Here is a 14,927-nt window from a genome sequence, read left to right as displayed (position 1 = left end):
AAAAAAATCTTACTCAACTCTCTTACTTTTGTTTTTGGACTATAATGCAACATTAAACGTAACACTTTCAGCTTTGGAGCCTTAAGTATCAGAACCTGGAACTCTGTAATCTAAAATGTTATTTTAAAAGCTAAAAATTTATTCTATTATGTGTATCACTCAGATGTTGAAATACTCTATTCTTATAAAGTACCATAGAAAGGGTCTTTGGGGATTCTCTCAAAGGGATACCCATGAAGTTTTTCCTCAAACTTTTTATTCTGAAATTCAAGACAAGACTACACAAAAGATACCCTGAACTGAGCACGTGTGTGTATCTGTACACACTGACTTACCAGAACTCATATATAAAGTCCTCTCCCAAACCGAAGGTTGGCTTTTTGAAAGAAAAGACTGAGACTGATTTAATTGAGAAACAACATGTCTTTAGGTTTTATCATACAGCCTTACTTTAAAATATAGTTAAAATGCTACATTTGAACCAAGAATGATACTAGTTTATTCATAACCGCATCGTTTTAAAAACCTAGAAAGATGGGTTTTAAACCAATTAATTAACCTGAAAAAACTGTCACTACTTTTAGAATATACCAAACAGTGATCTCACACTAGTGATTTCAAATGTCAACTTCAGTGATGAGGTATTTACATATTTTAAGCCAACACCAATTAGCATTGAGTTTTTCGTGTTATTTTCAGCTGCCCAAATGGTGACTGCATTCAACTCCGTTATGTTTCAATACAAAATGACTGCTTACATACACAAACACAATTTTAGAGCGTAGTTAAATATTTTGTAAAGGTGGTTTTTTTGGGGGGGGGGCAGGTGTATCACATAATAAGTTGAAAGATGTGTATACCTTGGCTGAAACACTTTCTAGACATAAAGCACATTGCAGAGTTTGTACTGAACATTTCATATAATAAGGCTTAAAGACAAACTCATCTAATAACTCCATATACCACATATCACATAATATCTGTGGCAAATGTACAGTATTTCATAAATAAATTTTACCCAAATATTGCAGAAAAAACGTTGGGGTACATTATAATATATAAATACAGAGACAGCTGAGCTGTGATTTTAAATGTCGGTATATATACTGTAATATGCTCACCAGTTCTTTTCCTAATTTTTTTTTATAATCTCCCTGAGTCCATTCCATATTTAGCAACACAGTTACATATTCAGATGTTTGCTCAAAAATAGCAATGACAGCATTGGAGGGGGGAAAAAGGCAAGGTGCACTCAATTTAGGTTTTTTAAGCTTATTGTACTTTTTCTTCCAAAAGCCCATTGGCCACGATGTGTCCATGACCATTTATGCAACCACTGACATGCCTTAGTGAATCGGCTCCAAGGTAGGCCATTAAAAGTTCAGTGCGACGCATTAGCAGTTGCATAAGATCTTCAGCTAAATTCTCCATAGTTGAATATCGCACCTTTTCAAAGTCAAAAATGTCTTTGAGGAAGTAAAGAACTTGATCCTAGTGGATAAAAAAGAAAACCCTGTATTTACTTATAGCAATGTATAGAGTTTTGTTAAATATTAATTATACAATGTTATATATTTTTCCTCATTTATACATAGTCTTTCCGAAGCACATATAAAATATGCACACAAATTTATTGGGCAATTTCTTACCGTGTCTAACTACCAACATTCATTTACTAACTCTCTTGACTGTTTAAAAAAAAAAAAAAAAATTTAAAAATACACTGTCAGGTAGGTTTAGGCTCCAAAACCAACCTAATATGAATAGAAATGTTCATGATTAATATATTTTTTAAGAAGTTGCATTGAGCTGAACTGTTGGAAATAAACAAACAAGAAAACTTCCAGCACTTTGCTAGTGCATGGAAGAACAAGAAAGGGAACAGACTATAAATACGTAAAATTGACCAATCTAGTTTTACTGTTCACACATAATGAAGTGCAAAAATTAGACCAACGCCATAAATAGTGAATTGCAAATTATTGTCCTAATGTTGCAAGCAAACACTTATGTATACCAGTAGTCTCATGACTTCCGCTGGATTACTCATGTACAAAATGTTACACAGACTCATAAGTGTTTTCAAGACTGGGGAGCCTATGTTCTGAAAATTTGTAGTGTGTTAATGACTTACAGTAGGGGTGGGGAACCTCTGGCCTGCTTTTTAATTTAATCTAACCCGCGGCAAGTCTCCGCGCTGCGGGGTGGAAGGCCCGAGCCTCGGCACCCCCCACCCTCCCGCGGGGCAGTGCGTGGCCCGCGACTGAGCCTGTATCCCTACCCACGTCCCAACCCACTGCCCCAGTTTGGAAACCCTCCCAAACATACCCTAACTCCCTCCCAGAGCCTGCACCCCCACCCACACCCCAACCCCCTGCCCCAGGTTGGAACCGCCTCCCGCACCTTAATGCCCTCCCAGACCCCTACCCCGACCCAGCCCCAAGCCTCCTCCTACACCCAAAACTCCTTATCCCCAGCTCCACCCCAGAGCCTGTACCCCCAGCCAGAACCCTCACCTCCTCCCACACCCCAACCTCCTGCCCCAGCCCAGAGGCCTGCTCCTGCACCCTGAACCCCTCATTTCTGGCCCCACCCCAGAGCCTAGGGGAAGCCCTGAGCCTCTGCAACCCCCACCCCCTCCCACCGGGCTGCATGTGGCCCATGACTGATTTTTTCTGGGGTCAATGGCCCCTGATAGAAAAAAGGTTCCTCATCCCTGATTTACAGTATAATTAGCAACATAGGTAGGGATTGTTTTTCTAGTATGGGGCAAATTAATCCCTGTTATTTGTGGCACTAGGCTACATTAATCTCTGGTATAACAACTGAAAATCAGGATGAATATTGACTAGCAAAGATTTTTTTATATAAATTATTTTTATCGTAATGGTGTCCCTTTAAGTAAGATCCTCCCATCTGATAGGTGCTTTTTTATGTTAGATAAATGATCATTACAAAAAGGATGCATACCTTAAAGCAGCAGCATAAATCATAAAGAGAGTTTCTAGGTCCCAAAAAGCCCCATGCCAAAACAGGACTGACATGCTCACAAATGGCATAGAAGTGTGCAAAAAAACCGTCAGGTACCTGGTGATGTAAGAAGTAGAGAAAGAAGTTATTTTTCTCAATATAAATCCCTATTATATCAAATTAGGGCATTACAGACGCTCCCCGACTTACGCAAGTGTTTCGTTCCGGAATGCCTTGCGTAATTTGAATTTTGCGTAAGTCGGGAACGTATACCCAACAATTACGCAAAAAAAAGAAAAGAAAAAAAAAAGAAAAGAAAACAACCTATTTCTAGCTTATGGAACTTTTTCTGTATGTATGTAAATCTCTGGTAACTAGCCAAACTACTCATTTAAATTACATTGTATATCGAGTAAGTGGAAGGATTGTTAAAAGTTTTCGACTTCAGCAGTATTTTAGAATATAAACATTTTGAAGGAATCTTGATTTAATATTGATATTCATACATTAATAATTTAAGGCTAGATGAGACCATCAAATCTAGTCCAGTGGTTCTCAATTTATTTACCACTGTGGGCCAGATATGCAGCTCTCTGTGTTATGTGGGCCGCAACCACACAATCTGTATGGCCCTGAGGATGTCACATGGGCCGTAGCTGTGTGCTCATTGTGTGGCAAGCGGCCTGCGGGTTGAGAACCACTGATCTAGTCTAATACTCTTATATAACACAGATCATAGAATTTCATCCAGTTACACCAGGATTGTTTGATTAAATCATCTTTCTGAAAGGCATCCTGTCCACAGCTTCTTTCGCTAACTTGTTCCAATGGTTAATCATTCATTGATAACATTAGATCTTGTTTCTAATTTGAGTATGGCTGGCTTTAACTTGCAGCCATTGATTCTTGCTATGATTTTCTCCACTAGACCAAAGAGCCCTTTAGTACCTGGTATTTTATCCTTGGAAGGTACATACACATCATCATCAAATCATCTCTTGGTCTTCTTTTTGATAAACTAAACAGAGATGGCCAGAGGGTTGCCAGGGGCTTGAACACAGGACCCATGATGGCAGTATTAAGGTCCCACAAGGGAAGTGGATCTTTCACAGACAGTTGGAGACAATTCACCCCCATTAGACATCTCACCACCATGGGGTTTGAGAAAACTGACTTCCCTTTGATGGGTGGATGAAATGCCAAGATCGCTGCTAACCCTCAATGGACTGAGAGACAGACTAAAGACTGAAGATGTAACAGGTACTCCACAATGTCCTGAATGTACGCCAGCATTGGCTGAATTCCCCAAGCAAGCAACAAACTGAAAATTGCTTACACTTGGCCAAATAAGTCACCCTAGTAGAAGGCTTCCTGTTGTTACACAACACCTGTCCAACAACTTCCAAACTTCATTCCTTCTGCTCATCTAGCCTTGCAAGCATCCATGCCATGAAATAAAAAGTATTGAGTGCTGGATGCAAAACATGACTATGGTGTTGAGTCAGTAGGTCAGGACGAAGAGAGAGAGATATGAGAGTCTGAACCAATAGACCGAGTAGGTCAGAGAACCAACATGGAGCAATGAGAATTAGTTTGGCATGATCCCACTTCAACTTGAGAATGACCTGTGGGATGATTAGCATCAGAGGGAAGGCCTACATCACATTCATTCAATCCCCAGTTAAGGTGGAAGACATTGGTTAAGGAGCCTTGACTGAGACCCACTTGAGATTAAAATTGATGGCACTTCTTGCTGTCTCTCGTTGCAAACAGATCAATAGCTGGAATACCCTATTCCATGAAGATGGACTTCAGCACAGTGGACTTTAGAGACCACTTGTGAGTCTGGGAGAAATTCCGGCTGAGGTGATCTGCCAAGTGATTCTGGACTCCAAAGGGACCCAGCAGACTCCAAAAGGGTTTCATTTATTTGGAGATCAACTCTCCCTGGAGCTGAGGACTGAAGGATACCTGCAACTTGTGTGTGTTCTCTTGTATGTACTTGGCCTGGATCCCAAGGTGTAAGATAATATGCCCGAGAAGGTCCTAGTATGACCTGATGTCCTCAGGCACTGATGAGGAAGAGTTCGGTATTGCAGAGTCATCCAGAGAGGAAGAAGAGTAGTGCAAGGCCAACGGAAGCTGTTGTAGGGGGCAGGTTCCTGCATGAGAGGGTCAGTCTGGACCAGCTCAGGAAGAATGACCTGTAACAGAGGTGGCTCAGGTATAGAGACTGCAGCTGGAATTGGCAAGCTTGCCCTGAACTATATCGAAGAGTGGGATCTTCCAGACTGGGGTACATCCCAACAATTCCAAGGAGGCAACTGGGAATAGAAGTAAGACATTGGTGGCCAGTGGGTACTAGGCCAGCACCCCTATCCCTGCTGCAGGAATAGTGTCAATCCTGGTACCAATGCTTCTGAGGTGCTTCGAAGGTGAAAGGGAAGAGGAAGACGTCCCTGAAGCCTCCTCTGATGGAGCAAACAAACCATCAGCCTTGTCCGACATCTAATATGAAGAACTCATCAGTATCAAGGATGAATGAGTGATCAACGCCATCGGTATCAGGAGAGGCATCAACCATTAGCCAGCACTGGAGCAAACGAGGTGCCAAAACCTTTGTCAGCACCAAATCCAACAAAGGGGTCCAGAGTACAGACAGCATCGGTGTCAAAGAAAGCCTCTGCACTGATGATTTTTTTGGTACTGCAAAAGATGTTGGCTGTGACTCTGCAGTCTGAGACCCGGACAGTGCATAATGCAGTACCAACGAGTGAGACAACTACATGACCTGAACAGACAACGGCAATGGTGCAGCAGAAGATGATGATGATGTAGAAGCCATGGCAACTGACAGGGGAATCAGGAACGGAAAGGCAGAGCAGGTCAGATGTTGCTCAATATGCCAATGGCATGAAGACTATCAGTGTCAATGCTGCCATCACTGGTATCGAACTCAACAGAAGCCCCATGGCCAGAAACAGAGTCAACAGTACAGAGTCCAAATGATCTTGGCATGATACCGGGAAGTGGTTAGATGGGCCAGCTCCATTATGCATACCACAGGACTCACAGTGCAAGTCAGCACTCCTCTTCAACAACGAAGAGAAATCCCTCCTAAGTCCTGGAACAAACCTGATCGGTGTTATGGGACCTGTTCCTCAGAAGAACCAAGGAAGGAGAAAGATCTCTCTTCCTGCCAGAGGGAGCCCCGGATATTAGGCCAGAAGCCACATTTCAGGTTGGCTCCAAAGGAGAGCACAGGGCCAGACAATCTGAATGGAGGTTCCCATTGCCAAAGTGGGCCTCCTGGTTTGCTCTAAGAGCTTCCGTTTCAGATGCAAGTCTCTCACCATCTAAGTGCTCTTCTTAAACGACTAGCATATAGAGCACATTTCCTTAATGTGCCCCTCTCCATGAGTGTGGGGGTCACTACTGGGGATAGTCAATGTTTAAATCCCAGTGAGGGCATCGCCCCGGGCAACTGTCTATCCTAACTACTGTAACTAAATCTAAAGGTACTACTAAGCTATAATAACTAGCAATGAATTATATACAATAAATTCCCAGAGAAACTGAGAAAAAACATGAGGTAAACCACCACACAGAATGCACCAACTGTAGCTACAGGTGGTGAAAAGAACCTGAGGGGGGTTGGGGTGGTGCTGCCCTTAAATAGTCTGGTGAGGGGCTAGTGCCACCGAGCACAAGCGCCATCCCTATTGGTTCTGCAAACATTTCCGGCTTTAGTGTGCTGGGGGTGTGCACACCTAAGGGGAATACAAGTCTGCAACCATTTAAAGAAGAACTATATTGATACAGTGATGTGATAACTAAAGATTCCTGTCACTTATTCAGACAGTATGATTTTTAAATGATCTTTTACAAAGAGTATCATTACAAGTGAAGGCAACCTTCTGAAGAATGGATTTGTTAAGAATGGCCAACATGATTTGCCTGAGATCAGAAGTCAGTGGCAGAGAAAGGACACTCAGGGTGCTAGCTGAGATTCAGGACAACTAGATTAAATTCTTTACTCTGCCACAGACTTCTTGCATAATCTTGGGCAAGTCACTTAGTCTCTATGGCTCAACTCCCCTTGTGTAAAATTTGGGGATAATGGTACCTCCATATCTCACACAGGAATGCTGTGAGTATAAATACTTTGAATTCCTTAGCATTTAGATCAGGGGCAGGCAAACTTTTTGGCCTGAGGGCTGCATCGGGTTTCGTAAATTGTTTGGAGGGCTGGTTAGGGGAGGGGGTCGTGGCCCGGCCCCCACTTCCTATCTGCCCCCTCTGCCCCAGAGCCCCGCCGCCCCATCCAACCCCTCCTCTCATTCCTGACGGCCCCCCCGGAATCCCTGCCCCATCCAACCACCCGTTCTCCCTGTCCCTTGACTGCCCTGGGAATCCCTGTTCCCTGCCGCCCCATTCAACCCCACCTCCTTCCTGACTGCCCCCCGGGACCCCTGCCTCCATTCAACCCCATTTCCCCCCCGACCACCATCCACACCCCCGCCCCCTGATCACCACCCCAAACTCCCCTGCCCTCTATCCAACCCCCCTGCTCCCTTACCGCGCTGCCTGGAGCACAGGTGGCTGGCTGCACTGGAGCCGCGCCGCCACCACGCAGCACAGAGCACCGGGTCAGGCCGGGTTCTGTAGCTGCGCTGCCCCAGGAGCTCAGAGCCCCGCCGCCCAGAGCATTGTGCCAGCGGTGGAGCGAGCGAGCTGAGGCCGCGGGTGAGGGGGAACAGTGGGGGAGGGGCCGGGGACGAGCGTCCCAGGCCAGGAGCTCGGGGGCCGGGCAGGACGGTCCCGCGGACCAGATGTGGCCCCCGGGCCGTAGTTTGCCCACTCCTGATTTAGATAATATGGTACTGGGGGCCATGTAAGTACTTATATTCAGACAGGACTAGAGCCAGATCTTGACTCCAAATTCTGTGCTCTACCGACTAAAACATTCTGCCTCTCTTGTAAGTGTGTCTTCAAGCCTCAGGGCATGTCTACACTACTAACTTACGCAGACCTATGTTGGGTCAACATGTCCACACTACTCTCCTTCTATCAGTCATGCGCCTCCTCACCAGGAGCCATTCCACCAACTAAAGAAGAACAGTGTAGAGGACTGAGAGCCCCCCCCGTGCAGCTCTCAGCTCTGCCAGGAGTCCGGGAGGCAAAACTGCTGCGAGTGGGGAGCTGGGCAGGGGCAGCCAGGCTCTTGGCGGGAACCCCAGACAGCAGCCCAGCTTGGAGCCCGGTGGGCAGCTGGACTCTAGCTGGAGCCCCCACTCCCTGGGATGACAGGCCACGAGCCGATGTAAGTAACGCACAGTGTATAGTGTGTCGCCCTAACTAAACTGACATAAGCGCTATGCCTCTCATGCAGGTGGAGTTATTATGTCGGTGTAGTAGGGCACTTACATCGGCGGGAGCAAGGCTGTAGTGTGGACACTGACAAGGTTAGGTCGATGTAAGCTCCTTACGTCACACACACACACCCACCCACCCCACAGAGAGAGTGAGTGAGTGAGTGAGTGAGTGAGTGTGTGTGACAGAGAGAGAGAGAGAGACACACACACACACAGTCTTTCACACTCACCTCCCAACACATAACTTGTATTATTGTTGTTGTTACTTCCTGCAATGCACATATATTCTCTGTAAATTTATTCTTTCGAAGTGCTGTTATTTTAGTTTTTTGACTAGTCTATGCATTTCATAAGTTTTATTTCTCTCTTACGTTTAAATTTAATTCTTTGATAAGTGAGTTAAAATGCCTAACCTGTCATGGCTGGAGTAATTATTCCTATGGTAACTTTAAAAAAAAATAATTATATCTAGGTTTTTTTCTTTCTACTTGTGGCGCACATCCGCACATTACCTTGATATTGGTGCATATAACAAAATTCATTCCACACATGGATGGAAAAGATCAGAGGGAACATTGCACATGAGTTGTCATCTTATCTTCCATGAATCCACATTAATTGACATGGTAGACTTTACTCATGTACACATTTAAGTGTCTGCAGGCAGGGCCGGCTCCAGCTTTTCTGCCGCCCCAAACGGGGCGGGGGGGGCGGGGGGAATGATGAGCGGCGGCAATTCGGCGGCGGGTCCTCCCTCTCTTCCTCTTGGGTGGCAACTCAAAGAGGAAGAGAGGGAATGCGGGACCCGCTGCCAAATTCCCGCCGAAGACCCCGATGTGCCGCCCTGATACTGGACGGAGTGCCGCCCCTTTGAATTGGCCGCCCCAAGCACCAGCTTCCTACGTGGATGGCACATAGCATGACTTCAAACTCCGAGTATTCTAAGAGTTGGTCACTCAAGTTTGGTCAGAATCTCTGAATTATAAAATTAAACAGGCTTCAGATTAGATCTCAAGACAATTTACCTTCATTTGCTGCCTTTTTTGCTTCAGTACTGACCAGCAGCTTGAAGCCACAGCCTAAATATAAGAAGAAATTATTTACGTAACTTTTACACAAGAAAACTGACTATTTAAAAAAGCAGCAGACTATAGAATCTTGCATTTGATGACCAGTTATTTCCTTAATTTTAATGCTGTGATAGCATAAGTTCAAACATAAAATGTCATCTGTTGTGAATAGCTCATTTTACTATCAGTTCATATTTCTTATATTTAAATTTAAAAAAATGAAATTGTGTATTCTTTCCCAGAAATTCTGTCCCATTTTGCATTGGTGCCAAATTGTATTTGAATTACTAAGTCTAACTTTTTTTTCACAATTTAACATTAGCAACACTTACATTCAACCTCGCTGACACACAGTATGTTGTGTGCCAAAATGTGTGTTCCAAAACCATAACTATCTCAGATTTTAAAAGGAAGCATATGAATACATGGTAATGGCCTTTTTCACTTTAAGAAAGAATACTTGAAATAGTTTTGCATACAGCTGTGGAGTTTTGTCCAAATAAGGATCTGAGCAATACAACATATTGATGGCAAATCTAGGCTCCCCTCCCCGCACAGCACATAACATTCAGATGGAATGTGATGCTACTTCAATACCATAAGGAAACTTGCTACTCACAAAACACAACTTTACCACATATGCTACAAAAAATATGTGCCTTACCTTTTTTCTGTAGAAGAAATATTTCAATTGAAGGGTAAAAAATAAAAAAGGAAAACCAGCAGTTTATAGTTCTAAATAGATGCAATGACAGCAACATCTTTCACCTATGAACAATTGGTCACACCACAATCCCTTCCTTCAAACATGCATGGATAAGCTCAGTTATTATGAACATTTTCTAGCAAGCAAAACAGGCTGATGCACCTATGAAAAAACCTAAAATACGTTTCTGAAAATGTTCTGAATGTTTGAGTCTTTGTATATTTTACAATGCCTGCTACTTTTCCATACCCGACCAGTACAATTCTAGGATATGAACGAATACATTTCCCCCATAAATCAGTATGTCTTATTTCAAATGTGACTAACATATACACCAGCCCTGCAAAATTCTACTCATCCAGGGCAAATAGTTATTTTTGCCAAGTGAGTACAACAGTTTTTTCCATTATAATCAATCGTCATGGCAAAGGGCTGGCAAGTAAGTCTGGTAAATTTTAAATTAAGATTTTGCAAGGCTGACACAGCGTAGTAGTTTTTGCTCAGGCGTATTTTAGGATTCAGCTATGGTTGGAAATGGAATTACCTCTGACATAGAGAGAAAGGTCTCCCCATATCAGAGTTGAAGCTACCCATTGTGGTTACTTGCATTGTTCGTAGCCCATGAATAAAAAGGATGAGTTTAGCTGCTACAGATGCTGGTATTTTAATCTTTAAGAGTAAGACAGGTATCTATTCCCAATAGTATACTCATTTAAAAATTTTAGAAAGGAATGTTGAAACTAATGTAATTTTATCACGTCTCCTATCAGTTGCAATAATCCATAAGAATCGTAGTACAAGAAATTTTAAAAACTACTTACAGTTTCTTTAAAGGAGGAATTTAGCCAGCGGTTGTTTACTACGTTCTGTATAGATGTGGGTGGATTCTCTAAATCTTCAAAGGAATCCATTAATATAAAGTCCAGAACAATGTCGTAAAAATTTAGATTTTTCACCTGCATTCAGTTAGAATAAGATCAAAATAACTTAACTTCTCTTTCAATACTGGAACAGAGCATAAGCCAGTATTCCATACTCTACATATATCAGGCAGATTTATCATCTTAAGTTATTTAGGTAACATTAAAAAGCATTTCACTAATGGAAAAAAACCTGACATTGCAACTCAGCGGTACAGAGGTTTTAAAAAAAAAGAAGTGGAAGCACATTTCTCTAAATCATCTAAAGTATAAAAAAGCAGCTGGATTTCTAATACTTATGAATTAATAAATATCAATTTTGAGAGGGAAACCGGTTGTGTAATCAAGTTTAATGAGGAAAAAAGCACTACAGAAATCCAAACTTACCCCCCTGGCAGCAAGTTCCATTTCAGTATTATCCCAGTGGTCTGTTTGCTCTAAAAAATGTATCATTTCATCAAAGACCTCTTCAAATTTATTTGGATTCTGTGAAATAAAACCAGTTAAGTGTCATATTTCCTAGTAGGATGACTTGTTTTAGTTCTAAACTCTTAAAAGGCAAGTGTGTGTGTTTTTTTTTTTTTTTTTAATATGCCCAAAGAATTATCATGGTTAACTCCAGGACCAGACAAATTAACTTTGATCTCTGGTTACAATGAATACACTAAAGGAACAACAAAAAAGGAATTTACCTTTCGAGCTCTCACAATTAAAGCAGACAAAATTTTTCTTCCACTCTCAGCAAGAAATATTCTGTTAGCTGTTTCTGAAAGAATTACCTGGAAAAATTTCCAGGCAATACAGACCTATAAGTACACAATTTATTTATAAAGAGAATTGCACTAAATGAGGCTATCAGATTCTTTAGTCAAATCAAACTAAGAGATGCTTGATATTAATACAGTATGCAAGTACAATACTTCTAACCCATCCAAAAAGATGGGTCTCCCATCCAGTGATGCACATCATTATCAAAGAGGCCATTCATTTTGTCTTAACATATTGGCCCAGATTCAGAAAGGTACTTAAGCATGTCCTTTAAATTGAAGTATCAGAGGGGTAGCCGTGTTAGTCTGGATCTGTAAAAAGCGACAAAGAGTCCTGTGGCACCTTGTAGACTAACAGACGTATTGGAGCATAAGCTTATGCTCCAATACGTCTGTTAGTCTTTCAATTGAAGACACCCGAATACAACAACGTTCTGAAGTAGATAAAATGTTACTCAAAATGCTTTAAAAGTAATGAAAAAGCCCCCCCCAAAAAAACCCACTCCTTCAGTGATCTGAATATTAAAAAATAATATGCTGCTCTCATAAACAGCATTCAGTAATTACAATATGTAACTATTACACTAAAAATAGGTCACTGCAGAAGTAGGGCGAGACAAAAACTCTTAGCTTTGACCTAACTCTGCTCCATTTAAGTTATACATATCGTAGAAGAAAGAGAATGTGTGTGTGCGTGCACCACATTGATAACTAAGTATTTACCTGAAAAGCCTGTCGAATACAGTGAAGCTTAGCAAGAAAGTCACTGTCCCCCAAACACTCCAACATTTCAGTCCTACATAAAATGGAAAAAAGTTGTAAACTATATTTAAAAAACAGAAGCACAGTACAATTTGACTAGGATTTATTTAGAAATAGCATCCATTACTCTGAGATTAGGGAATTAAATGCAGTATTATGTAGAGTATTTATCTTTACTCCTTGGCTTTTCTTGGAAGTTAATTAGTAAATACAAATCAATACCTTAATATTCTGGAATAAATTTTGCCCTCTTCTGCTAAGTGCATAGCTTCTTCATATAATGGACAATGGCAAAGAGACTCTAGACCATAGGTATTTCGGATCTCTCTGTGTTCAGTAAGCTGAAAGACATTTTTTGTTAAAGCTTATTAACTAACTTGCTAAAATGATTTTAAAAGTAAAATAAATTAATGCAAAGTCTGCTTGATACTCTGATGAAAGGAATATCCTTTTCTATGTTGGTTAACTACATCTATAACTGGTCAACATTCAATACTAAAAACAAAAACAACATTCTAGAACATTGTGGATTTTAATATGAAAGCTATGGTTTCAGATTTGAGCTTCCGAAGAGTTAAATTGTAGAACAGGTTCAGATTAGTTTGTTTTGAATTTGAATACTTAAACCCATAGGGTTTGTTGAAAGGAAATGTCTCTCTGCTGGTCACGAAGAATAAACTGATGATGAGGCACTGAAAGGGGCAGGAAGATCACATCATAAAGAAAGCTGGGAATGGTTATAAAAAAATCACTGTCATTTTCCTAGTAAATGTGGCTCTTAATTACTAAAACACATTTCCTACGATTAAGACATTACAATCCAGTGTTTTACTTTGGGTGCCAAAAAAGTCTCTTCTCTGTCTACGGTTTTTAATATTTGAGTTTAAACCTTTGGCTGACATTACTACAGAAATGCATCATTACCCATCCCACAAAATGTTAAGTAAAATAATATTTAAACCATTCAAAAAACATTAATGTAGAGCATCCTATGTTAGGAATATCATAATTTTTCACTCTGCATAGCAGTGGCTGGTAGGTTAAACAGTTACCATTTCATTACAAACATTACATCATTCTTATTATCTATCCAAAAAACTGCAGAGGCAAACATTTTTCCATTTACTAAATGGCTAGAACACACATTTTAACAATTTCAAAAAAATTTACTTTACAATATTACTGCAGATTGCCTGAAAAGACATTTTGCACTTCTAGGCATCAAAACCCTAATTTAGAAATGTCTTAAATAAAACTAACGTTTACAAAAATTAAAATATACTCTATCTGGGTTTTTAACATATTTATGTCCCTGTCTTCTAGATATGTTCAAAGTTAGACAAACAACTGTTACTATGTTTCCTTCAAATACAGTCTTTCCTTAACATTAAGTTTTAAGATGATGTTGTTACATTTACCTTCAAGTTAAGAAAAAAAATTATGGGCACATTTTTCCATCATTGGAAATACATCTCTGTAAGTGGTGGCAGGAGAAGTTCTACATGCATATTGATGAGAAAAATATACTCCTGGGTGGGCCTTTTCTGTAGTCCCTATTGGAGGAAACCCCAGTGACTACAATGGGAGTTAGCCCAAGTAAGGATTATGGCCTTGATTCAGGAAAGCACTTAAACATGTGTTTAAATTCCACTGATTTCAATGGGACTTACTGTGTGTAAGTATTGTCCTGAAGAGAGATGCTTTCCTGAACTGGGTTCTAAAGCAAGACTTGGTACTTAAGAGAATAAGTGAACAATAAAAACTTTAAAAAAATTGGTAAGATAATATACTTAGAGCAATTTACAAGCAATTAAACTAGCATGAAAATTAACAGTTCTGTCTTAAGAGTTTAAAATCTTTGTCCTGTCTTGTTTATTTGCTGGTTCAGCAGAATGGACTAGGATAAACTGACTTCCTGAAATAGATCTGCAGCTGTGACAACATATCAGATTAAAGTTTTGATACTAGTTAACAATAGCATCATATTCATAGTAACAAAATAGCCTAAAACATGTTTAGAGAATTTACAGTGTTACTCTCTAAAGTTGCTTTATCTTATTTAATCAAGAAAGCAACAAGTTCTTTTATGTGAAGATTGTCAAATGTGTACTTGAGAAGTTGTAAGTAATATTTTAGCTGATTAGCAGTGGTAGGAATAAACAGATTTTTTAGTATTTTTCATATTTGAGGTATAAACATACTTGTTATGCAAGTTTTTCCGCTAGTTTCAGAAGAAAAAAAAAAAACCTTACTCCATGTAGAATCTGTTTTCCAGTGTTACAGCCCAACAGTGTTTATAGAAAGGTATTTTTCAAACTTTAATGTAAATATTTTCAAAAAGAAAAAGCATATAATAG

The 14,927-nt window shown here is 40.6% G+C and overlaps 1 protein-coding gene across 1 annotated transcript in view; it reads right to left on the bottom strand.

Annotated features, from left to right (window-relative positions):
- Positions 1-509: 509 nt before the first annotated feature.
- The window catches only part of MIGA1 (mitoguardin 1), a 56,399-nt gene continuing 41,981 nt past the window's right edge, over positions 510-14,927 (bottom strand). The window contains exons 9-16 of the mRNA XM_065409290.1: positions 12,793-12,911; positions 12,532-12,604; positions 11,734-11,820; positions 11,429-11,527; positions 10,943-11,077; positions 9,371-9,424; positions 2,971-3,087; positions 510-1,491 (exon numbers count right to left, since the gene is read on the bottom strand). Coding sequence (XP_065265362.1) covers positions 1,273-1,491; positions 2,971-3,087; positions 9,371-9,424; positions 10,943-11,077; positions 11,429-11,527; positions 11,734-11,820; positions 12,532-12,604; positions 12,793-12,911 — 903 coding nt within the window. The 3' untranslated portion in view covers positions 510-1,272. The remainder of the gene's footprint in view (positions 1,492-2,970; positions 3,088-9,370; positions 9,425-10,942; positions 11,078-11,428; positions 11,528-11,733; positions 11,821-12,531; positions 12,605-12,792; positions 12,912-14,927) is intronic.

This window comes from Emys orbicularis, chromosome 8, assembly GCF_028017835.1.
Source record: "Emys orbicularis isolate rEmyOrb1 chromosome 8, rEmyOrb1.hap1, whole genome shotgun sequence".
Classification (NCBI taxonomy): Eukaryota; Metazoa; Chordata; order Testudines; family Emydidae; genus Emys; species Emys orbicularis.
The sequence above is the reverse complement of the archived record's forward strand: the minus strand, read 5'-3'. Positions and strand labels throughout refer to the sequence as shown.